We start from the raw sequence: 22,729 nt of genomic DNA on the forward strand, positions 1-22,729 counted from the left end.
GGTGCAGCAATAGGTTTGTTTGCCTTTAAAAATGTGTGACTATCAAAGTTTTGAAAAGCCAATAATGAAAAAATAAAAAAATACTTATTTTTCTGTTTCTAATTTTTCCATTTTGTTTTATGTATTAGAAGTTATGCTCCATAATTGCATATCTGTCGAGACATTTTTACAATTCAGAAATTACCGTTAATTATTAGTTTAAAAAATCTTTTTTTTATTTATACACCAGAATTAGAATTTACTATTTGCGGAATTTGTTAAAAAAGTGTTTCTATATCTTTTATAAACTGGATAGAACCATCACAACCAACGGCTGCCGACTTTTTGCAAGCCATCACTATGAGTACGATTTATTTATTTTATTAATATTACATAATTAACCGTCGACTGACATTAGAGGTCGATCGATCCTCCACAGCTGGCAGTGGTTGAGCATTTTTTAAGGGACCACCCCTTGTCTGCAGGGCACCGCAAATTGCATTTGCATTATTTATATTGCATCAATAAAACCCGCATTCAGGAATAATTAGCGAAAAACTTGTCGAGCGGGCAGCGGAGACCAGCGGATTGAGATCGGCGCAGTTGATCCGTTTATGGCTGGCGCTAGGATTTATTTGTACTTCCTTTCGCATTTGAAAGGCGAGCGTCTACCTGCCGATCGCTACATTCATGAAACCATTTGGCGCTTTTAAGCGACTCAATTACGCACTTTGATTCCCACATTCGTCGCCTGTCGTCCCACCACTCGAAGTCCTGTGGAAAGGACTCTGGCTACCTGGCTAACGTTTTCAGGACGTCTGAGGCAAGATGCGTAAGCACTAATTTTTGTGTGCTCAGTTTGCCGTTTAATTGCCGCGGCTCGCGCTAAGTGTTCCGCCGAAAAACAAAGAGCATCGCTGCGCGGCGTTCAATCAAGCACATGTCGTCCTGTCTTCGTCCTCTTCTCCTATCCTGTTTTCGTCCTGACTCCTTGCGCAGGCGCCCCGGATGTCTCGAGTGTCAAGCGCCTGCCTCTGCAGCCTTTGTCTGATTATCATCGCCATCGGCCATCGGACACGCAACGCTGATGTGCGGTTATGTCAATTAACGCGGATTGTCGGAGCGGGGAGGATATATAAGTCCGCTCGGCAACTCACAGGACATCACACTCGCTTTATACACCGAACGAAGCACATCGTCCTGTGGAAAGATTCAACATGCAGTTGGGAAAAGTCATCGTTCTGCTGCTGAGCATCCAGCAAAGCTGCCTGGCTTTGTACATCAAGAACCAAGCGGAGAAGAGTCCTGCCAAAGCGGCGCCAAAGGACGACTGGGGAGTCTTCAAGAACACCCTCGGACTAAGCCAAGAAAAAGGTGGGTTACCTATAACAGCAAACCCCTTGTTGAATTACTTATTAACTTTTGATGTCTTTCCTCTTCAGTTGAACTACTAAAATCGCAAAAGGATCAAGAAGGCACCAAGGAGCTGCTCAATCGCTTTATCCTGGAGAACCCGAAAGCTCTGCCGCAGGCCAAGAAACGTCCTGATCAATTTTTGGGACTCTACCGATCCATTCTGAAGAAACTCACGGCTTCCAAGCAAATGCTGAAGACCTCCCTCAACTTCGAATTGGCTGATAGGCCCAATAAAACTTTAAAGAGGCCTCGTCGCAAGATCGCCGTGAAAATGGTTTCGGATATGCCATCCTGGAAGATCGAAAGCCTGCTGAACTCATTCTATCTGAAGCACGGCATCCCAAGGAACACAGAGGAGCATGAGTATCCTGATCTGGATCTGCCAAGGGATACCGACTACGAATCAGACAATTTCTACGACGACGAGGGTGATGTAGGTCTCACCGCCAAGGACCGTCAGAATTCGGAGTACGGATCCTTCCAGGACCTCATTATGCAGGCCAAGATGAACGAGTGGGAGCGGGAGCACGAGGAAACCAAGTTGCACAGCTCAGACGATGATGACTACATATAAATCCTGAATATATCTTGAGATAATATTCAGAGGGCTGTGCAATAGGGGTTCATATGCTGGCATTGAACTTATCTTTAGGCTAAAGTAGTTTATAATGCCAGAGCGATTTAGTTCTTACAATATCGAAATACTATTTTTAATATATTTATTAAAATAACATAACTTTAGTATTTTTTTCAAAATGAAAATAATAAATAAAGTAACCAAGACTTTAAAATATGAAATCGAATCAAAACAGTTTTTTGCTTTAAAAATTGTGGTTTGAAATTTGGGAATTCGGAGTCTTCATAATTTAAGCTTTTCATTTGCGCATGTCCTCTCAACAGGAAAAGCTTTTCTTAAGAGAGAAATGGTAAGAAGAGTTTGTTATTAATAAATATTTAGCCTTAAATTATATTCAGTTCAATGGTACCTGTTAAAAAGTAGTTTTTATATTTTCATAAAATATTCTTCTATAATTTTGTAACATTAATTTGATATATATTACATTACATCTTACCATTATATAAAACAGCTGACTATTATTTTCGTGCTCTCCTCCGATTGTTGGCACTCTCTTGTGGCATGACAACAAATATTTCTATAATCAGCAGACATATGGTTCGGAATAGCTTATGTATGGTCTCGACAACATAAACACGTGCTCCAGAAGAGAGCACTCATGCGCCGTGTTGTACCACAAATCCCGAGGGAATATAAAAGCCGTGTTCATTTGAACACATAATTAGTCTGTTGCTGTTCTTAGTGGGTAATAAATAAAATCCCATTCAACAATACTTGTTGCTGATCCCCATTTACGTAGTTAGCGAGCAAATTGTTAAGAGCCCATAAACCCCGATTTACGGCCAAGCCGAGTGATTCCTATAATCTGGGTTAAATGTCCACTTGTTGCGCTTTACTTTCACAAATAATTAAAGATTAAAAGTGGAAGTTTTGTAACCCATTCAGTAAGAGTCCTTAAAAATATCATTTTTTTCTAAACAAAAAACTGTTTCTATACCGCAGTGTGTAGGAATCAATATATTTAAAAGGAGATTGCTGAATTTAGAAGGCAGATCACGTAGAAGGACTTTTAGGTATCAGCATCGCCAGCTTTTGACGCCATTGGCATCATTTATGCACGTACTCTGTTTGCCAAGCTGCAAACTTTGCCACGGCAATAAGTTTGTCACAGGCTTCTATCACAGTCAACGTAAATAACTATGGCCAGAGATTTTCAGTTAAGTTTGAGTTATGTTTGAGTATTAAAGTGCACCAGGAAAAGTTGTTCGAGTATTTTAAAATTTTGCAAAAATGAAAGTCAAACATGGAAATAAAGTTTACCAAAACCTTTCTAATAAATTAAATGGAAGAAAAAACTGCTTTTTAGGTACATAAAAGTATATATATTTTATTTTCTGTTTAACAATAATATAATTTATATTTATAACTCTATACACGGTTGATAAATTAAAATACATAATACAAATCAAATAAATAAAACGTGAACACAAACATACATGCAGGCTCAATTATCTTACAATTTAAGAGGAGTTACAATTGCTATTGAATTCTTTCCTTTTATAAAAGCGGAGTGTTTTTAGAGCCAATTTGTTTCTGTAAGATAAACTATTACAATGGCAGTATAACCCTTTCTTTATATGGGAATGTATCCTGTGAACAGTTCGCAACTATGTAAATTCAAGTAAGAATACTATCTTACTGAGCCAAGACTGGAATTGGATATTCCTTTGTCTTCTGGAGGTAATAAAGCTCTTGGGGTTCAGGTTCAGTGCAAAAAGGGAGTCCCTACAACTTCTCACCACTAAGACTAACGATATTGTAATAGTTGTGATCGGGAAACCGTTCCAGTTCGATGTAATCCATTTCCGTGTGCAGCAGTTTGTCGAGCATCTGGATTATTTCTGCGAAAAGAGGACGCTCCTGGGGATCGTGTGACCAGCAGTAATACATTATGTTGTACAGCTCCCGACGACAGTGCTCGGGCTTCTCCAAGCGATAACCATCCCTCACCTATTAACAAAATTAAAAAATAATATTCGATTTATTAAATAAAATCTCAAAAGGTTACAAACCTTCCGCATAACATCTGCGGCAGATATTCCAGGATATGGCGTTGATCCCAGAGTTACTATTTCCCACATCAGAATGCCAAAGCTCCAGATATCCGACTTAACGGAGAATATATTGTCGTACAGTGACTCTGTTGCCATCCACCTATAAACAAATAGGATTTCATTTAAGTTTATTTCTTTTTTTGGTTTACAAATCAATTATACCTTATTGGCAGCTTGCCCTCGCTTTTCCTTTCATAAATCTTTGATGTAATAACATCTCTTGCGAAGCCAAAGTCCGCTACTTTGCATGTGTGATCATCGGTTATAAGAATGTTTCGAGCAGCCAAGTCCCGATGAATAATCTGGTAAAAATAAATAAATAAAATAATGATTCTATATAAGTTTTTAAATTAACTTACCCCTTTTGCTGTTAGGTAGTCCATTCCCTTGGCAACTTGATACATGAAGGAAGTTAAATCGCAGGATGTCAGAACATTTGACTTTCCATGGGTATTTCCATAGTGTCTGCAACAAGGGAGATTTATTTTAAATTCAATCTGATATATTAAGGTTTAAAAAACGTTGCCTACCTTTCAGCGCGGGAGCTGCGTAAATACGTTTGCAGTTTTCCTCGATTTACGTATTCGAGAATCACAAAAGTGGGATCTTTATCGGTGCAGCAGCCCAACAGTTGAACAACATTGATGTGTGGCTCCAGGGTCTTCATTACCTTTGGAAACAATAAATAATTTGGTTAATAAATGTCAGAATCCTATATTTACAAGCGAGATTATCCTAATAACCCAAGGAAAACAACCTTTTCTTAATGAGAATTGTAATCCAAGGCTACTCGCTTGTAATTTATTGGCCCAACTGATTGCCACCAGTGGCCGCAATTCATTTTAGTTAATAACTTTGCAAAGCCTTCCCCCTAATTTAAGCCAAAACTTTTCGGGCTGCCCGAAAAGCAACACAGAGAACGGTAATTTTCCAGGTCTCGAACGCCTTCACAATGGGAAAACTGAAAACTGAAAACTGGAAACTGAAAGCAGAAAAGTGCGGAGCCAACTGAGGAATGGGTCTGAAAACGAGCCGAGGGCCATTCATAATTTTTCATTGTTCTAAAATTAAAGTGCAATTATTCTCGTTTCTGGGGTAATCCGCAGAACATGATATACTGCCGCCGCACAGCGATGCCGGTGTACTAGTGTGTGCTACTGTATGTGTGTGTATGGTAGTGTATGTGTTTGCCGCCCAGTCTGCAGCCAAAGCAAATGCGACTTTAATGATGAAGGACGCGACCCACACGGCAACCCTAGAGTGGCGCCTCCGATTCAGAAACAGAAACAGAATCAGAATCAGATTCCGATTCGGGTTCAGAGATTCCTTTTCCTTTTCAGCGGCAGAGGATTCAGAGTCAGAGTCAGAGTCAGGCCAAAAGAAAAGAGATCCTGGCTCAGATAGCAGGGGGGCAAGGTCGGGCCAGACTGCCACTGAATAGGTCTCGAACTCCGAAAGAGCCACTGCGCAGGTCGAGAGTTGGGGGCTTCCGCGAGAGAAACCATACCCATGCACCATACACCGTAGTGTGGTTTGCCCTCCAGGCGAGAGGATGCTGCGGCTTGTTAGTGTTGTCAGTGTAGTCAGTGGTAGTCAGTGTAGTAGTCAGTGTGTGTCGTGTTTTTTTCATACTTTTCGGTGGCAGAACAGGCAGAACAGCAACAGGAATCAGTTTGTTTCAAGGCGTCGGAGCGCGCGGTTCGGAAATAGAATCCTGCGAGGCGGGTGGTTATTGTCGTGTGTTTTTTGCAGGACTCGTCGTGTTTACAGCCCGCAACTGCTGTCAAAGGAGTTCCCCCATGAGCCATGAGTGCTGGTTGTGTGGGCGAATGCCTTGAATAAACGCTCCTCAAATGCTGGACTCATTAGCCAAAAACATAGGTAATAAGTGAGAGCGGAATGCAGCAATGCCATCCGAGGTGTGTGGCACTCGTATGTAAATGCTAATCGATACGGCAAATGGCCGCAGCTCTTGTGTCACCATCATCATCGGCGGGATTACTTTGGGGAAGGATCTGTGGAGTGGCGTGGTGGTTGTCCTTGTGCCGAATAAATACGTTGTCACTTCGATTGTCATGACAACACTCCTTTGATTGCCGCTCCACTGAGTGCGAATGCAAATGCAAATGGCTGGAAGTGTTGCTGCCATTAAAGTACCATAAATGCGGAATCCGGCAACAAAGGCCCACCAGCACCACCATCAACAGCACCACTACAGTCGTGTTTATTGATTCTCCATGAAGTGAAAATATTTTTAGCCCACTGATTACCGACAATTGTGCAGTTTGCAGTTTGATTTACACAACCAGCCGCTGAACCGTGAAATATATGTTTACCTCGCACTGTTTAAAGTCGCTGGATTTTCGGAGTTCGCATACATAGTACGGTAGTATGTAATCTCGCTGAGATTCAGCTCATTAAGCATGCACGTCTGCCACCGGGATGCTTACAAGGCCATAAATTAATAATTTTGTCGCAGTATTTTTGGCGAACATAAATATGCCACGAGGTACGACAATATTGGAATTGGCATTTAACCTATATCGCCCCGATGTGTGAACAAATTGCATTTCGAATAGCTGGCAGTCGCTTCCTCGAACTTTAAATTTAATTCAGTGAGTAACTTTCCATTCAATGCGATTACGGTGTCCTTTGAAGCTCGAAGTGCACAAAACAAAGCTAATTGGCAAACAACAAATACAATAAACTAAAGGAAAGCTGGGGAAAGAAGGGAAAGGGAAGGTAAAAGTAAAGTAGCGAGAGCAAACTTTAAATTAGAAAACTCTCCGCTGAAGGACTTTTGGACAATTCCTGATGGCGGAGGCGTTTACAGTCTTGACTCGACGAGTGGTCAAGAAATCAGGTGGACATTGTTAGAAAGTATTACCTGAGTTTTCCTAAATGCCGCTGCAATTGCCAACAACCTAAAACACACTCAAACATTTCGAAACTTCCTGGAGAGACACATAAGTAGAGTCCTTTGCGTTTTCATTAAAAAGGCAAACATTAAATCCAAGCTGAAGGGGAAAACGCTGCCGGCGGGGGGAGAACCGTCACAAGGAGTGGAAAGGAAATTCTTTCAAAACTTTTCAGCATCGTTAATTTTCAATTTACAAAACTTTTTCATCTAACCAGAAAAACCAACTCGCAAGATTTTCCCAGCAGCCCGCCCAAGTAGCAAGTACCCAGTTACCAAGTTCCCAGTTCTCAGTTCCCAGTTCGCATTTCCCAGCCTTCAGTCGTCGAGTTAGCGAGTCAGTCAGGAGAAGCGGGAAAGCGGGGACGAAGGCGGGACGACCAATTGAATGAAAAGTGACAGAGGAAAAGGCAGCCGGGAAATTGCGCTCGGCAAGTCCTCACTTGGCCAACTTTCGATGTAACGATTTTGTCGGTGTTTTGCATACCCTTTACGGATGACTTAAAGAATTGTAAATGCTAATTCACAAGTGTTGCACGCTTGCGAGTTCCGCTTACCTCCAGTTCGGATAACAGGTCCTTTCGATCCACTTCGGTGGCGCTTTCCTTGAGGGTCTTCACAGCCACAGTTGTAATTCCTTCAGTGCCTGTAAATAATGATATAAACTCATATAAGTAATGGTAAAGCAAATTACTGGGGAATTTTGTACCTTTTCAGGTTTAAAGCTTAGCTGCTCGTAACCCTTTCCCTATTCATAGTTTTCAATTTAAAAACATGCTCGCATGAGTACTGGGGCTATTTTTAAACTGTTTTATTTAGGTCACCCTAGGGTCAAAATTAGATAATGAAATTTAAGTACCTTCCTGTTGTCAGATTGATCTGAAATTTGGTACACACCTTCAGTTCCGATGACAATACAATATAGTAATGTCAATAACATTGTAAATCCAAGATGGCGGCCGCAAAATGGCGGATAACGTAGGTTCTATCAATCCCATCAATATGGGTATCAAATGAAAGGTCTCAACAAGTATAATACAATGTACTATATAAAATTAAAATTCAATATGGCGGCCTCTGCAAAATGGCGGATAACTTAGGTTTTATCAATCCCATCAACATGGGTATCATTGTCACTGTCAAACACATCAGATTAATTCAGATCAATCTGACAACAAACGGGGTAAGCTAAATCTTATATATATAAATGAATCGCGAAATGTGTTGGTAAGCGCATAACTCAACAACGCCTGGACCGATTTTGATGAAATTTTTTGTGTGTATTCCAGGGGGTTTGAGGATGGTTTAGAATTACAATATGTTAAAATAATATTTATTTTTTATAAAGCAAAACGAGCTAAAGAAAGTGAAGTTGATAGAAACAAAACTGGAGGTTTACCAGCAGAACTGGAAATATTTGTGGGGGCAAAAGTCATGCTACGGTCCAATTTTGACGTTTCGGAGGGATTAGTAAATGGCGCTATAGGCTACATCAACGAAATCGTTTGGCCTCAATTTCGTCGAACTCAGATGTATGCAACAGATGTACCTTCCGTCCGAATTGATTTCGAAAAAGACGGAGTACATCTTATACACCCGAAAGCCATACAGTTTCCAGCTAAGTACAATTACGGGACGGCTGAGAGAAGAATGTTGCCTTTAATACTATCATGGGCTTCTACAATACATAAAATGCAGGGCAGCACTGTGGATCACGCAGTCGTATACTTAGGTGCGAAACTGTTTGAAGAAGGTCAAGCTTACGTGGCTCTTAGTAGAGTAAGATCTTTGCAGGGACTACGTATAGCGAAGTTGGACTGCAACAAACTAACGGGCAAGAAACCATGCAATAATGAAGCACTAAATGAATTAAACAGAATGCGAATTAAAAACTAATAAAAACTTAATCAAATTTGTTAAAAAAAACTTTTTAATTTTTAATTTTTTTTATGTTAACCATACATTGCAATGTTTAAGATAAATGTACTTATTATTGGACCTCTGGGGGCGTCGACCGTTTAAATGACTATTACTCGTAGGAACAAAATGGTAAAAAAAAATATAAATAAAAATGCGAAATAAAAACTAAAAGCTAGAAAATAAAAAAGGTAAAAAAAAATTTTAAGTTAAACCGTTTTATGTAAATCATGTACTAAATGTACTAAAAGCCTAAAAAATAATATAAAATAGATACAGACGTGGGAATTATAAACATATGCTTAGACTAGACTAAAATAAAACCGTGGGGCAAGTCAATTGTGTACAATCGTTGATTAAAATGTTTGTTTGCCCCACGGTTTTATTTTAGTCTAGTCTAAGCATATGTTTATAATTCCCACGTCTGTATCTATTTTATATTATTTTTAGGCTTTTAGTACATTTAGTACATGATTTACATAAAACGGTTTAACTTAAAATTTTTTTTTACCTTTTTTTATTTTGCCTTTACATAAATCCAAAAATCACTTGCCTCTCGTTTTGTGTGTCCGCTGTACGTGCTCATAAAAAAGGGCTCAGTATGGCGCACTGGAATGTGGTGTATCGTACGTATCGAGTGGATGGATACCTGGATACCTGGATACCTGCAACATGCACCATTTTGCACCACCTGAGCACTTGAATATGGGGCAACAACTGCCGGATTGCATGATCCAATAGCCAGGAGCCAGTATTCAGTAGTCAGTGGCTCCTGTGGAACTCCGCTGATTGAATGCACAATCTGCTTCGATTTAAATTCCTTTCAACTTCATAGCAAAATTGATTAAATTACTTCGGGAGGAATTATGGGAGGAATGGATTCGCAGTCTATGCATTCATTTCACTCCGAAAACTATTCATAATGAAAAATATGTTTTACTTTACATAACTAACAAAATCAGGTAATGAAATAAGAAATGGTTCCTTATTTTATTAATCACTTAATCATTTATCTTTCGTGAAAATCGATTGACTATCATTCATGCTTGGTTCTAATCTGTCCCAAAGGAAATGAGTTATGGCAATTCAATGACATTTTCTATGTAGAATCTTAATTAATCTTAGCAGAAATAGTTTCTTTCCCCCACAAAACTTACCATTTATGTTGGTGGCCTCGCATCGCCAAACTTGTCCGAAGGCTCCTTCGCCCAAAATGTTGAAGAACTTCAATCGGTACCTGGGGAATTCCCAGCGGTCGCAGTTGGCCTCCTTAGGAAAACCATTTTCTGCCGGGCCGGAACTTCCTGCTCCACCTGCCAGGCCGCCAGGACCCAAGTTCGATCCCGGCTCACCTGTCCCAGGACTCACGGCTCCTGCGGGCACTTCGCCGCCACTTGTGACACCTGTTGATAACTGGGAAGTTGCCTTTGAGCGACAGCATTGTTTGTTGGGCGCCCGGGAACGAGTTTTCACGTCGAAGTGACCGGAAATGCAGTCGATTTTGATGTTTGTGTCGGATGGGGTTTCACAAATACAAGATAAAAGAGCTCTGATTAGTTTAGATACCTCTCTGATTGGCATTATATCAAAATCTGGGATAATGCTGGATAGACAGATTCACCTGTCAAATAATCTTTGTAAATCTAAAGCTTTCCCTTCTTATTAGTTTGATTTAAATTATTTCTTCTTGAATGAATTCCTTTTGTGAATTTAAATTATTATTTAAATTATTTAAATTAAATATCAACAGCTTTTGTTGCTCATTTCCACTCCAAATAAATTCCCTATTTTATTCACTACATAAATTCATTGTCAGCACATGAAGTTCAATTTTGAATTCAAAATAAACCCGCCTGTCAGCGGCAGAGAATTCAAAATTTCCACTCGCCAATTGGCTTTGTTGGCGACGCGGGATTCAGCTGAAGTTTGGCATCCGATGTCAATAAATGGGAATCGAGTGAAAGGAAGGACATTCCCGGCAGGCAGGCTCTAAGCCCTCGTGCAGCTGCACTGAGCCACTTTTTCCTGTCAATTACACTGCCTCTGTGGCCACTGAGGGTGACAGGACTAAGGGGGGGCTAAGAACTGAGGACAGAGGACGGGGGACGGAGGACAGGACTCCAGGACGTCAGGACCTCAGAGCTCTGCGGAGGCGTTGAGCGAGCGAGCCAACTGAGGTTGAAATCTCTGCCCGAGTTGCTGTCGATTAGGGACTCCGGGCTCTGAGATGCAATCGCTCCCCGAGGGGAAAATCGATCGATATTTGCATGAGCTTTTGTGCAGCGCTCTCTAATTTAATGCAATCACTTCCAAAGGACCTTCGGAATGGCTCGAGTGGTATAAAAGCTCGATTAGGATTGCCTTGCGAACTAACGACCCTCGTGATTTCAATCACTCGTTTTTATTTTCAATTGCATTGGGTTCAAGTTTGGCTAAGTAATAGAAAATACTTCTGTTTCCTTGGGTAGAAGATATATATAGGATGTTAATGAATATTTGTATACCACAAAATATATTTATGGGAAAATATTACAGACAAAGTAAGCAACTTTGAAGGATTTTTTAAAGTCTGCATAAACTAAAAAAAACTTACTTTCATAAATGAATTTGATAACCTTATTTAAGTTGCTTTAAAAACTAATTGCCCTGAGTCAAAACTTTACTACAATCAAACTTTTAACTTGTTTACTCGCCAATTTGGTTTGTAATATAACATTTACTGGCACTCAAATTGATTGAAATAGAAAACCGGGCTCTGAACCACCCTTAAATTTATTTTCCGTAATAAAATCTCTGGTAGTTTGAACCCCTATTTCCCCCAAAGACCACCTGGGGATTCATAAGCAAAGTGTTTCCTCCGAAAAGGAGTACTCACAATGGCCATCTGCTGGTCCCGTTCCCAGGGAACATAGCGATTGGCGAAGGCGACGGGTCCCTGCCACTGCTGCATGACCATCGAGTTGCGGCTGTCGTCGGTGAGAGTGCTGCTCAGCTGGCTCTGGTTGGACTTCTTGGCCAGCTCCTCCTTCTCCTTGGACTTCTTGAGGGTCCTGCTGATGGCACACAGCCTCCTGCGGCACAAGTAGGCCAGGAGCACGGCAATCGCCGCGAAGAAGCCGCCAACGGTGACCACAATCGGAATTGTTCCGCTCTTGAGTGAGAAAACTGTGATGGTTTCATCGTTGTTGTTTTTGTTGCTGTTGTTGTGGCTGCCACTCGGTGTCGTTGTTTCCGCTGGGGCATGTTCGACCCTCGTCGAATTATTGCCAGCTATCGGCGTCAGTTTGGTGCGACTTTTCGGCGTGGTGGAGCTCGTTGCGGTGGCTGTCACCTCATCATCGCCATCCGGCTGCTCGCCACTCGCCTCCGCTTTTTGGCCAGGAATATTTGGCGGCGGTACCGGGGGGTAGAAATTACCGAACGGCGGTGGCCCAAATATATTGTTCGGCGGCACCGGTGGGAATCCCCCGCCCGGCCGACTATTTGGCAGTCCGTTACGGATGGATTGAACACCGGGCAGCTGGTCGAAGCTCGGCAGGAACTGCGAAATATTGTGCACCACGTTCGAAATTGAAGTCTGCGGTCGATAACCAGAGCTGTTCTCCCGCGCGCCCAAGATATTGATGAAGACCTCGTTTTTGGCAGTATAGAGTCCATCGGTCACTGTTATATAGATGAGGAAGTTCTGACCGGCCTGGAAAAAGGGAAACATTCAGGGCTTACAAAAGTGGAACATGAATATCTATTATTTACTTACCCTTCCCACCAAGCTTTCATTGAGGGTGACCACTCCCGTTTCCCGATCGATTTTAAAGGGGATTTTCTCGGGCGGACTAGCTCCATTTCCACCTCCAGGTGGCAGACTGAACCGGGGTTCTATTCCGAATATCAGATCATCGCCATCCGGATCCTCCGCCCGCACTCTGTCTATTATCTGACCGACTTGCTCGGTCTCCGAGATTCTCCAGTTGCGCTCGCGAACATATAGAATCGGAGGTGCATTTTGATCGTGGGCCTCGACTGCAAGTGCATACATATTCATAAATTACAGATAAATGCTCGAAATGCAGTTTTATAGCAAGTTCATTAACAACTGGTTATTGTAAGCAAGGGAGATTCTCAGAAGCTGAAGCACCGGTTTTTTAAAGATTTTATTTCGATGCAACCCAATTTGTTTACAATACAAAATAAAATCTTTTCAGATAAGTAAAAACCTGCTGTATATCCAATATAGATACTATTTTTTAATTGAATCTTTGTAAAGTATTGGGTTTTCAGTTCTTTCCTGCATCAGTTTTTCCCTTGATATTTTTGTTATTTATTTCACTGTTTGGTTTTTCTGCTGGAAAGTCCGAAACAAAAACGTGATATCACTCAAAATAAAAGCAAGTGTGTGTGCAACGAGATCAACTCGTTTTGCAATCCCACAGCAAGTACTTATTAAATCCGACGAAACCAATGACGACAGAGCGATTAATTGGTTATGGCAACTAACTCTGCGGGCATTTCTATGGGCCAACAACAGTTGGCAGCCAAGTTCATTCGTTTGTGCCGAGTGCCAGCTATTGACCCGGATGTCTCCCACTTGGGAGCGACTTTGGCCAACGTTGAACGAGTGCCAAAGGCACACAAAAGAGACATTTTTTTTGGTTGGGGGCCAGATTGCAACATCCGAGAAAAGCCGTTTCTCTAACGAATATCAATCGGTTCATTGTCCACCGAGAATGTCCGTGAATTATTGGCGTATTCGGTTTGGTTGGCTTCTTGGCGCTTCATAACTCAGCCATAAGCATCATTCAATGGACCTAAGCGACGTGACGTGATAACCGGTCGCTGTTTGCCGTCTGCTGTTTGCACTTGTATCTTGTATCTGCTATCTCTTCTGCTGGCGCTCGACCTTCAGATACGAATGTGTTCGCATGTAACGAATACGTATACGTATACGTATACGTGATGTGTGCACATACATACATATACTCGTATATGCTGTACGGCCAAAGGAGAGTCTTTTTGGCCAAGAGCGCGGCTTAAGTGAGCAGAATGCTTGGCTCTGCGGATTGCGTGGCCAAAACAGGTCTCAGCTTTGGCAACACGCTCTCGGCGGATTTAAGTTGGTCCGCGTGTAAGCCCATCCAGATACGAGCGACTGCGATATATTACGCCGCTCGAAGAAGTGTTCCGTTTCGCTTAAATATTGCACAATATGCTGATGAGACATGTGCGAGAATTTCAGCCCGACAGCGTTATTAATAAGGAGCGTAATAAATTATTTACGTTTAAAGCGTTCAGGAATGCGTGAGCAGGAGACAAATATTTGCGAAATATTCCCACATATTGTTTGCATCCACTTTAATATTTGCTTACTATAAAGCTTTCTACAAAAATAGTTATAAACGTTGATTAAAATTTGTACAAAAGTGATTACTTTTGTGCGATTGCTGCTGTGAAATATACGTTTTACCCAATTGTCCCACGGCTAACATTTAATTGAAAGCGAATTCAATCAAATTAGTTATGAGTTTGGCAATAAAAACACTGCAGATTTCAATCTATTTCCTGGCCATTAGTCGAGTTAAGAGTTCAAACGCCGGGAATTAAACGCCTTCGTCGAAATGGCATCTACCAAGCTGGTTAAGCATTCACGGTCAAGGCTGAATCGACTGGAGCTCAAACACTTTGTTTTTCTCGCCCACGGGGACAATTGGAGCATTGTGGGACTTCAAGAGCGATTCGCATTGTTTTGGGTACCAATTACGCATCGGTTTGTGGTCATTAACGTGTTTTGTCATCGAGATAGGCGGAGACTATTGACCTGCTACCCTCATATTCACGCCATGCAATCTGCTGGCTAACCTTTTAAGAGGCAATTAAGATAGTCAATCTTAAGGGCTTTATTATATTTTTATCTAACATGTAAGTAGATCTTACAGATATTTATTTACAATTATTACTTAGTTTAGGTGCCTAAAATATACTCATTTTCACATTCAACAAATGAAATGAATCACTCAATCTTACCTTCTTGTGAAATAAGCGAAGCCACCGTTGCCGTGACCACAAAGATGGTTAACAGCAGGCTCCTCCTCCGCCAGGAAATTAATTGTTTTCCGCAGTGTATTATCCGACTTTCGTGGTTGTGATGGTGATAAACCATTGCGCAATCAACTGCCTAAACGGCAGGCTGCCAGATGTCCGAGGACTGAGACAAGGTGATGAAATTTTAATTAAAAATGGCGGCACACAGTGGTAAAATAAAATGAAATAAAATAAAATGAATTAAAGCAGCACACGCGTGGGTGTTTGCGCTGTCCACATCCTGTAGATGCCATCGTAGGAATGTGTTTTATTAAATTAACTTAGAGCAGGCGGACTGGCAGGCGCTCCACTGTCATTCTCCTTGTCCCGGAAATATTGGGAGCAACATGACACTTGCAACTGGCTGCAACGAACCAGGATATGATTGTTCAAAATATTATATTTGAGTGAAGGGCACATATCACGCGCAACTAAAAGAAAATATAACTTAAAACGCTGCGCGTCATGAAGCGGGTCGGCGATTTCTCTTTTTGACGTATACGGCATCGGGTGCATGGCGCAATAGCAAAACAAACTGGGCAGCCGAGCACAGCCCCAATATGTGAACAGCTATGGTCACAAAAATAGAGGCAGTAGGGGGAAAAATCACTTTTTCTAATTTATAAGTACTTAATAAATTTTGTTTGAAACCGAAGCATAAAATACGTTTACTTCCAATAGGAATTATTTATATAATTTGAATTGAAAGGGAATATTGTATTGAAAGTTCATTTATTGGTAATCACATCTTAAAAACGAAAGGAGTTTGCTTGTGAAGCAATTACGATTTATAATAGCCCCTCTCTTATTGTTTTGACCGCAGTTGTATGTGTACACTCTCACATAGTTTAAGATCGCACGGGAAAAGTCGGATAGATTGGGGTGAAAGAGAGGGGGAATGGGAATTGCCGTCTTTTGTGTATTTAAATAATTTGTAAGGAGACTTTGAAACTAAAGAAAACTCCAGCTTGAGGCGAGTTTGCGTTTGCACAATATAAAAAGACCAGGAAACACACGGCCGTAAATGAATTATATAAATATCGCTTTGAAAGAGGCCACTCCATTATGCTAATGTTAAAATTCACACGCATCTCTTTTCGGTAAGAGTGACTCATAGCTTTGCACATTATTTAAATTTGGTTTTAATTTCAAGCCATTATTACATTTATATTAGGGTGGGATTTTGCGCTGAATTTCACATATATAGATTGTACACAAAGCCACTGAAACTGGTATCCATAAACTTTCACGGGTTGCGTTTGGGGCGATCCCAAAGCGGGACTCTATAGACCGATCCGTTTAAGCTCTCGGCGGACTGAAAACTGAAGCTATATCACGTTCAGCCCGATCCAAAGACTTCTCCCCAACGATCCATCGAAATATTCGCTCTCCTCAAAACGAAAAACTTGTTTAGCAGCCCCAAGAAACGAACTTGAACTTGCTCTCTTGTGGATCGTATTTTTCGGTTCCTCTCTCTCTCTCCCGCTCCAAAGAATTATATTTGTGGATTGTGGGATTAAAAGTAATTGAGTTATCAGTAGCAGAAGCCAGTTAATTCTGAACTTTTAAACAAATAAGCAACATAAACGCATTTTGATTAGAATAAGTAGCGAATTCAATGTGAAGTGCGTGATAAGGATTTTTCTTGTTTTGTTGTTATTGAATTATTTTATTAAAGACTAAAACTTAAGTACGAATTTCTTTAAAATAAGAATTAAACAACCAAACAATAAAACCTGACTTATAAAGCTTAAAAACTTTTTAATTGATATGTTTACGAAGCTCCTCTGATAAACCTAAACTAGTACACTAAAACATAGTCAAACGTTTTACTTTGTAAGCATTTGCGTGAAGCTCATGACGCTTACGCTTTGGATTTTCCCCTATTTTCCCGAAGACAATGCTGCTTTATGCCCAGGGCCATTTGTTAATCAAAGCAGCCATCTGTTTTACGACTATCCAATATTAGCGGTCGATTGCAGTAGCAGCGTCGCCAATGACGACGCCGAGGAAGTTCCAAAACAAGTGAACAAAGCTTTTCGCGACAGCTTATTTACCTAAGTGCCAGCATACTTATTTATTTACCCAAATGCATCGTAAACTCGAGTGCGTCACGCGGATTTTCCCCGCGGACCAGCGTTAGCCGAAAAAGTATAAAACCGCTCTCAAGTCCCATTCATTCGTCTTGGCCAAATCGAAACCTGCATTCTGCGAGAAACATAAACAACCAATCCAGGTAAGCTGAGCAAATGCTTTCAGTCTATTGCTGACCGGCCAAGTTGGATGTCATAACTCGGTCAGTCGTTATTCTGTTATTTATTTGCACAGTTTAATGCCCATCCAAGGAGCCATACGTCAAGATTTTATCATTATTGAGATATATCGAAGCTACGCCCCCACGATTGAAATGCATTTGTGGTAAATTATGAAATGATTCTGGTAGGAATGATTCACTTTCAGTGAAAAGTTCATGTAGCTTGTTTTTTAGCAAAAAGTTTAAAGTAGTATTGTTGAAAAGCATAATCGCGTGTGAAGCGCGTATTTAAACAACATTATTATTTATTCGGAAGCAATGTCCCAGTGAATGAGCTCACAAGCTTACTGATAAGCCCATGCCACATACAAGTTGTTCAATGATTCGATAAGCGGCGTAATCATTGGAACTAAATGGCACTGATAAGACCTTAGGTCAAACACGAATTCTACAAACAAAAATTGAAGCACAAAGCGTCAGTTGGTTCGCGCCAGTCTAACAGAAAACCCAGTGAGTCCCATCCCGTTTCATACGTTTGCTAATTAAAAGATCTCTCGAACTCATTTATATTATACGTTCACGTTTCTCAGAAACAATACATATGGGGAACAAATTATTTAGAAGCGTTTTGTGATTCTTAAGTGCACAGAAAGTAAATAAACGTGAATAAATAGGTGCTGTGATTGGAACTCGATTGAAAAAATAGAACACAAAGCATCTGCTACCCAAATTCGACCAATATGTTGTGCGTTTGAATACCAATTCTGGTAAATCAGAAGTAAACCCCCTCTCAACCCCAACGAATATAGTCTGCCGTCTGGTCGAGATAGCTCCTGAGTGTTTTCGGGGCTACAAGACTGCCATAATTTATAGTAGGTGTTAGCCAACAATGCACAGTTCAGGCCCAGCGTCACCGCATCGAGTGAAAAAGTTTTTATTTTGGTTTTTGCCGGACAACTTGCAGAGCAGAGCAGCGACTCCACATTGGTTTTGGTCGCGCCACATAAATGGGTCGGAATTCGGCATTTTTGCAACGGTGCAATTTACTTGCGCCGGCATACAAAAAGCCTTTATGTCTGCACTTGTGCCAAAAAGTGGCAAAAGTTTCGGGTGTGGGAATATGTGTGCATTTATGCTCATCCGTAGGCCGGGCATTCTACCATGTGCGCGGTGCCTGTCTGTTTTTCCATGGTCTCAAAACCATGGCCCCTACACAAGGCAAATTCTAGTTGAGCCAGCTTGCTCCCCGTTCGCCCATTCAAATGGCACGCGAAATAAAAACAAATTACTCGCTCGAAAGTTTAAACAGGATGGCCTTTAAGTCAGACACAAGGCAAATGTGTGCCATTGTAAATTGACAACCAATTTACTTTTGTTATGATAAGGTAACTTGTACGTTCTAATTGAACATATCCTCGTTATTTATTTCCAGGATATACTTGTACTAGATCTAAAGCGAGTTACTCGGGACTGAGAGGATAACTAGTGTGACGATGATTCAGATACTGACACATCGTCCCAATTGCAGTCCTTTAGTGGTGTTTGTGTTGCTTCTAATCGACCAGCGACTCTTCGCGGACTCGAGTGTTCCAGTATTGCAAAATCCCTCGGATGAGTACACGAAGTACGTCCCGATCGAGGAACTCAAGTTGCCAGAGGATCAGGAACTGGTGGTCCGACTGCCGTCAAACTCGCTGCTCAAATACACATCCTACAAAGATGTGTCCATCCTGCATTTCGATGTTCCACCCGATTCTCGAACGGCTTACTTCACCTTCAAAGCCTTCGAGGATCCCAAAAGTGCCTTTCGTTAGTATTTAAAATCAGTATATAATTAAAATTAATATAACAAATTTTATTCCTCGGCAGAACGGAAGTGTAAGCCTAAGGATGTGACATTGCATCTGAAGGCGAGCAGTTACCCAGTGATAAGTCCAGAAAACATAACCTTTCCAAAGAACTTCTTTACCGCAGATCAGAGGTAACTAATAAATAGTATAAAAACAGTAGTAACCTAATTAAATTGTGTATTTTTCAGATATAAAGTTTATGACCTGCAGTTTTTATCTAATGAACAGCAACAGCATATTACCATTGAAGGACCTCACATTGGCAATTGGTTCGCAGTGGCTTTTGTGAGTTGGTCGGATCCCAATAATGACCGCATTGAACAACAAGGTAAAGAGATATAAAAATAAAATATAATACTTTATCATGGTGTAAACTATGGGTTCTATTGAAAATATGCAAATATTTATTCAACACTAAGCTTACAACAAAAAATCAAACAAAAATGTTTGTAATGTTTTAGCTATTCTTTAAATATTTGCAATATTTGACTGTTGCTAGACCGCAGATAAAAGCCTTTTGAATATGCAAAATCAGTGATTCCCTTTGGTTTTTGCTTTGTGCATATTTATGAATAAAATTTTGGTTGCAGGACTCAGTGCATCGTGCGACACCCTGTTGTCGGCCGAAATGTCCGTGTCCCGCTTCCGTCCGGTTATCATAAACAGCGGTCAGGAGCATCAGGACAATCTGACGAGCCTTGTCCTCCCCGACCTGAATGGAGCCAATGAAACCAGTGCCAAGGAGGGACTCAACACATCCAGACCCCTTCGCTCCGTTCCGCCCAAGCAGCAGAAACAAAAACATGCGGCTTTAAAGGAATCCAAAGGGTTTTCGGGACAGGGGGACAAACCCAGCAGAGCTGCTCGATTTCAAAACATCACGGAAAACCACAACAGCACGCGGACCGCAAACAATGAAATCATTTACAGATTCTATGTGCCAGACGATATCGGCGACGCTTTGGCCCGCATAATGTTCGACCAGGTTTGCGACGATTGTCCCTCGGTTGGCTTCCATGTGCGGGCCAATGGTTACCCACTGAGCGGTACGGATCACTACCACAGTCACGGCACCATCATCCGGCCAAACCAGACCGCGGAAATATCAATTCCATTCGGCGTGCAGCCAAACACGTGGCACTACGCCCTCTTGACCTTTGTCAACGGGGCGGATGAATCGGAAATACCTTTGGAGAGCAGTGTGAATTATAGCTTGCCATATGCCCTGCAAATTGATTACATTACGGAAGAGCCGGCAGAGCTGTTGGAAAAACCAAAGAGTGTGGAAAATGGCTCTAATAGTTCCGCTCCCAATCCCTGGGAGCCAACAAAGTTCCGCCAAATGAACTTTTACTCGCTGCTGCGGCAAACCTACCGTGAGTTCTTCATGTTCGACTACGATCTCCGGCCGGATGTTAATGGCACGGTGCCCGAGACCCTCAATCTTACGGCCAAGATCCACTCGGGGTTCGCCTTCGATCTGGGTGAGGTGTCGGACATTGGAGGCACTCTTACCTTTGCCATTTCCATGAAGGAGGCCCATCGCGCGAGTTTGAGGATGAGTCTGCCCACTCAGCCGCCGGATTTGGGTGGCATCCTGGCCGAGAGGCTGATCGGGGATCCCAAGGATGAGGTGGTGCCCGCCACTACTGCAGCCAGTAACCAGAGCATGCAGATTGTGGTCTGCACGCAGCTGGGTGAACCAGGTGAACCCGAGTATCCGGACAAGTGTCGCTATGGACAGCGGTTGAAACAGGCCTCCATTATTGTAAATCACACGGAGAGCATGGGATTGGTGCACGTTCCCTTTCCAGAAAGTGGAAGATGGTGAGTATATGTAGTATTAGGATAAACCTAAGAAAAAGAATATCTCAAATATAATACATCTTACAAATAATAATAACAATAAGTAAATAACAATAAGTAATTGATAATTAACTTAAATATGAATCTAGGTACGTGACAATGGGTCTCTTCTGCCATGGATCTGGAACCGCTCGCGTGTCAATCCTAGACAGCGTTAAGGAGTTTATCAGCAAGCACCAGGACACCCTCCAGGATATGCGATCCCGTTGCAGCTGCGCAGAATCAGTCCCACGCTACTTGGCCTGCATTAAGTCTCCGGATTGCCTAGCATCGATGAACGAAAGCGAGACGCTGAAGGTGAAAGAGTGCCTCCTGGAAGACCAGTGCAGCAGCAATCCCCAGGAGATGACGCGGCTCTTTGTGGAGCACCACAAGGCGTCGATGGAGCAGCACCTGGCGGTGGAGAACTGCAACACCTCGGTGGTGTTCTCGGTGTCCTCCAGTCCCTGTGTGGCGGGCAGGTGTGGACGCTTCGGCAGGTGCTATCACTACATGTCCGGAGGATTCGTCTTCTCGACGTGCGTTTGCTCGAAGGGATACCGGGGATGGGACTGCACGGAGGACTCGCAGGTGCCCACCAACATGTCCATCCTGCTGGCCACTCTGCTGCTCACGCTGAGCAACCTGCTCTTCTTCCCGAGCATCTACATGGCGGTGAAGAGGCGCTATTTCACCGAGGGCGTCATCTACTTCTTCGCCATGTTCTTCTCGATTTTCTACCACGCCTGCGATGCCGGCGAGGATGAGTACAGCTTCTGCCTGGTGAAGATCGGGGTGCTGCAGTTCTGCGACTTCTACTGCGGCCTGCTGAGCATCTGGGTGACCCTGGTGGCCATGGCCCACGTCCGTCCCGAGTTTGTATCGCTGCTCCACATGTTCGGCGCCATCCTGCTGGCCTTTGGAACGGAGCTGAACAAGCAGAGTCTGTGGGTGTTCCTGGCCCCGGCTCTCACGGGGATCTGCCTGATCTCGACCAGCTGGGGATTGCGGTGCTCCAAGTCCCGGAAGCTCTTCCCGTCGAGGAGGTACCTCTCGGTGTGGCTGCCATTCGGACTCACCCTCGTGATCGCCGGCCTGGTGTGCTACGCCTTCCTGCAGACCAAGCAGAACTACCACATCGTCCACTCCATTTGGCACATGGTCATGGCCCTGAGCATCCTGTGCCTGCTGCCCTCCAGAAAGTCCTTCCTGCCGAAGTGCTAACACGCGGAGTTCAGTTCCCATGCCGCGGAGCTCCTGCTGTCCCAGGACCAGGAGTTCCACATGTGAGAATGGTGACTTCGTGGCCGGAAACCCAGGACCTTATAGCTTTCCCTCGCCCGCCAGGCGAACAACGTTACAGGACCCTATCTAGTTATAGAATAAACCCTTACTTAGTTTGTACATAACAATACTCATAGCAGTAGTTGGTAAAATGAAGAGATCTTGGAATTGATCAAATGAGCACTGAACGTTCACTAAAGGATGCACGGATAAATAGATGGATACTGATACGCAATCGTTATGATGTTTGTTTACCTATCCTAAGCCATACAAATCTACGCACTAAGGCCTATTACTCTAGAACTTATTTCAACAGCCTTACTAAATTTAATGAAATGCACGCGTGGAAATGTGTACCAATAACTTATAGTGTATATAACTACTTGCTAGATAAATCGCAGATTGTAAGATTAGCTGGTAAATAGGACCTAATCTTAACAATTGTCTGCACTTATTTAAGATAACCAATAATTGACATACAAAATTGAAGACATTTGTTTT

General features: G+C 42.3%; 3 protein-coding genes across 6 annotated transcripts; 2 read left to right on the forward strand and 1 right to left on the reverse strand.

The window, feature by feature from the left end:
• Window positions 1–1,196: 1,196 nt before the first annotated feature.
• On the forward strand, window positions 1,197–1,969 carry LOC108095745. Its single transcript, XM_017196925.1, has 2 exons — window positions 1,197–1,353; window positions 1,422–1,969. Exons 1-2 carry the CDS (start codon window positions 1,197–1,199, stop codon window positions 1,967–1,969), a joined length of 705 nt encoding a protein of 234 aa, XP_017052414.1.
• A 1,419-nt stretch (window positions 1,970–3,388) lies between these two features.
• Window positions 3,389–16,312, reverse strand: LOC108095842 (tyrosine kinase receptor Cad96Ca). 2 transcript variants are annotated; one of them, XM_017197139.2, is made up of 11 exons: window positions 16,159–16,312; window positions 14,939–15,119; window positions 12,678–12,940; window positions 11,796–12,614; window positions 10,078–10,333; window positions 7,561–7,649; window positions 4,617–4,756; window positions 4,446–4,551; window positions 4,249–4,388; window positions 4,045–4,186; window positions 3,389–3,982 (listed from the first exon to the last, which is right to left on the reverse strand). In XM_017197139.2, the coding sequence occupies exons 2-11, from the start codon at window positions 15,072–15,074 to the stop codon at window positions 3,758–3,760; spliced, it is 2,316 nt and encodes a 771-aa protein (XP_017052628.1). In that variant the 5' UTR covers window positions 15,075–15,119; window positions 16,159–16,312; the 3' UTR covers window positions 3,389–3,757. The 2 variants fall into 2 exon arrangements, with proteins under 2 accessions (XP_017052628.1, XP_017052627.1); XM_017197138.2 differs by having other exon boundaries at window positions 10,078–10,345.
• Window positions 5,621–22,707, forward strand: LOC108095841. Of its 3 annotated transcripts, none has more exons than XM_017197136.2 (6): window positions 5,621–5,967; window positions 18,682–19,058; window positions 19,119–19,230; window positions 19,288–19,427; window positions 19,690–20,926; window positions 21,055–22,707. In XM_017197136.2, the coding sequence occupies exons 2-6, from the start codon at window positions 18,743–18,745 to the stop codon at window positions 22,166–22,168; spliced, it is 2,919 nt and encodes a 972-aa protein (XP_017052625.1). In that variant the 5' UTR covers window positions 5,621–5,967; window positions 18,682–18,742; the 3' UTR covers window positions 22,169–22,707. The 3 variants fall into 3 exon arrangements, with proteins under 3 accessions (XP_017052625.1, XP_017052626.1, XP_017052624.1); XM_017197137.2 differs by lacking the exon at window positions 5,621–5,967 and adding an exon at window positions 17,309–17,413; XM_017197135.2 differs by lacking the exon at window positions 5,621–5,967 and adding an exon at window positions 17,729–17,759.
• Window positions 22,708–22,729: the final 22 nt, after the last annotated feature.

The sequence above is a fragment of the Drosophila ficusphila genome, unplaced genomic scaffold, assembly GCF_018152265.1.
Source record: "Drosophila ficusphila isolate 14025-0441.05 unplaced genomic scaffold, ASM1815226v1 contig_791, whole genome shotgun sequence".
Classification (NCBI taxonomy): Eukaryota; Metazoa; Arthropoda; class Insecta; order Diptera; family Drosophilidae; genus Drosophila; species Drosophila ficusphila.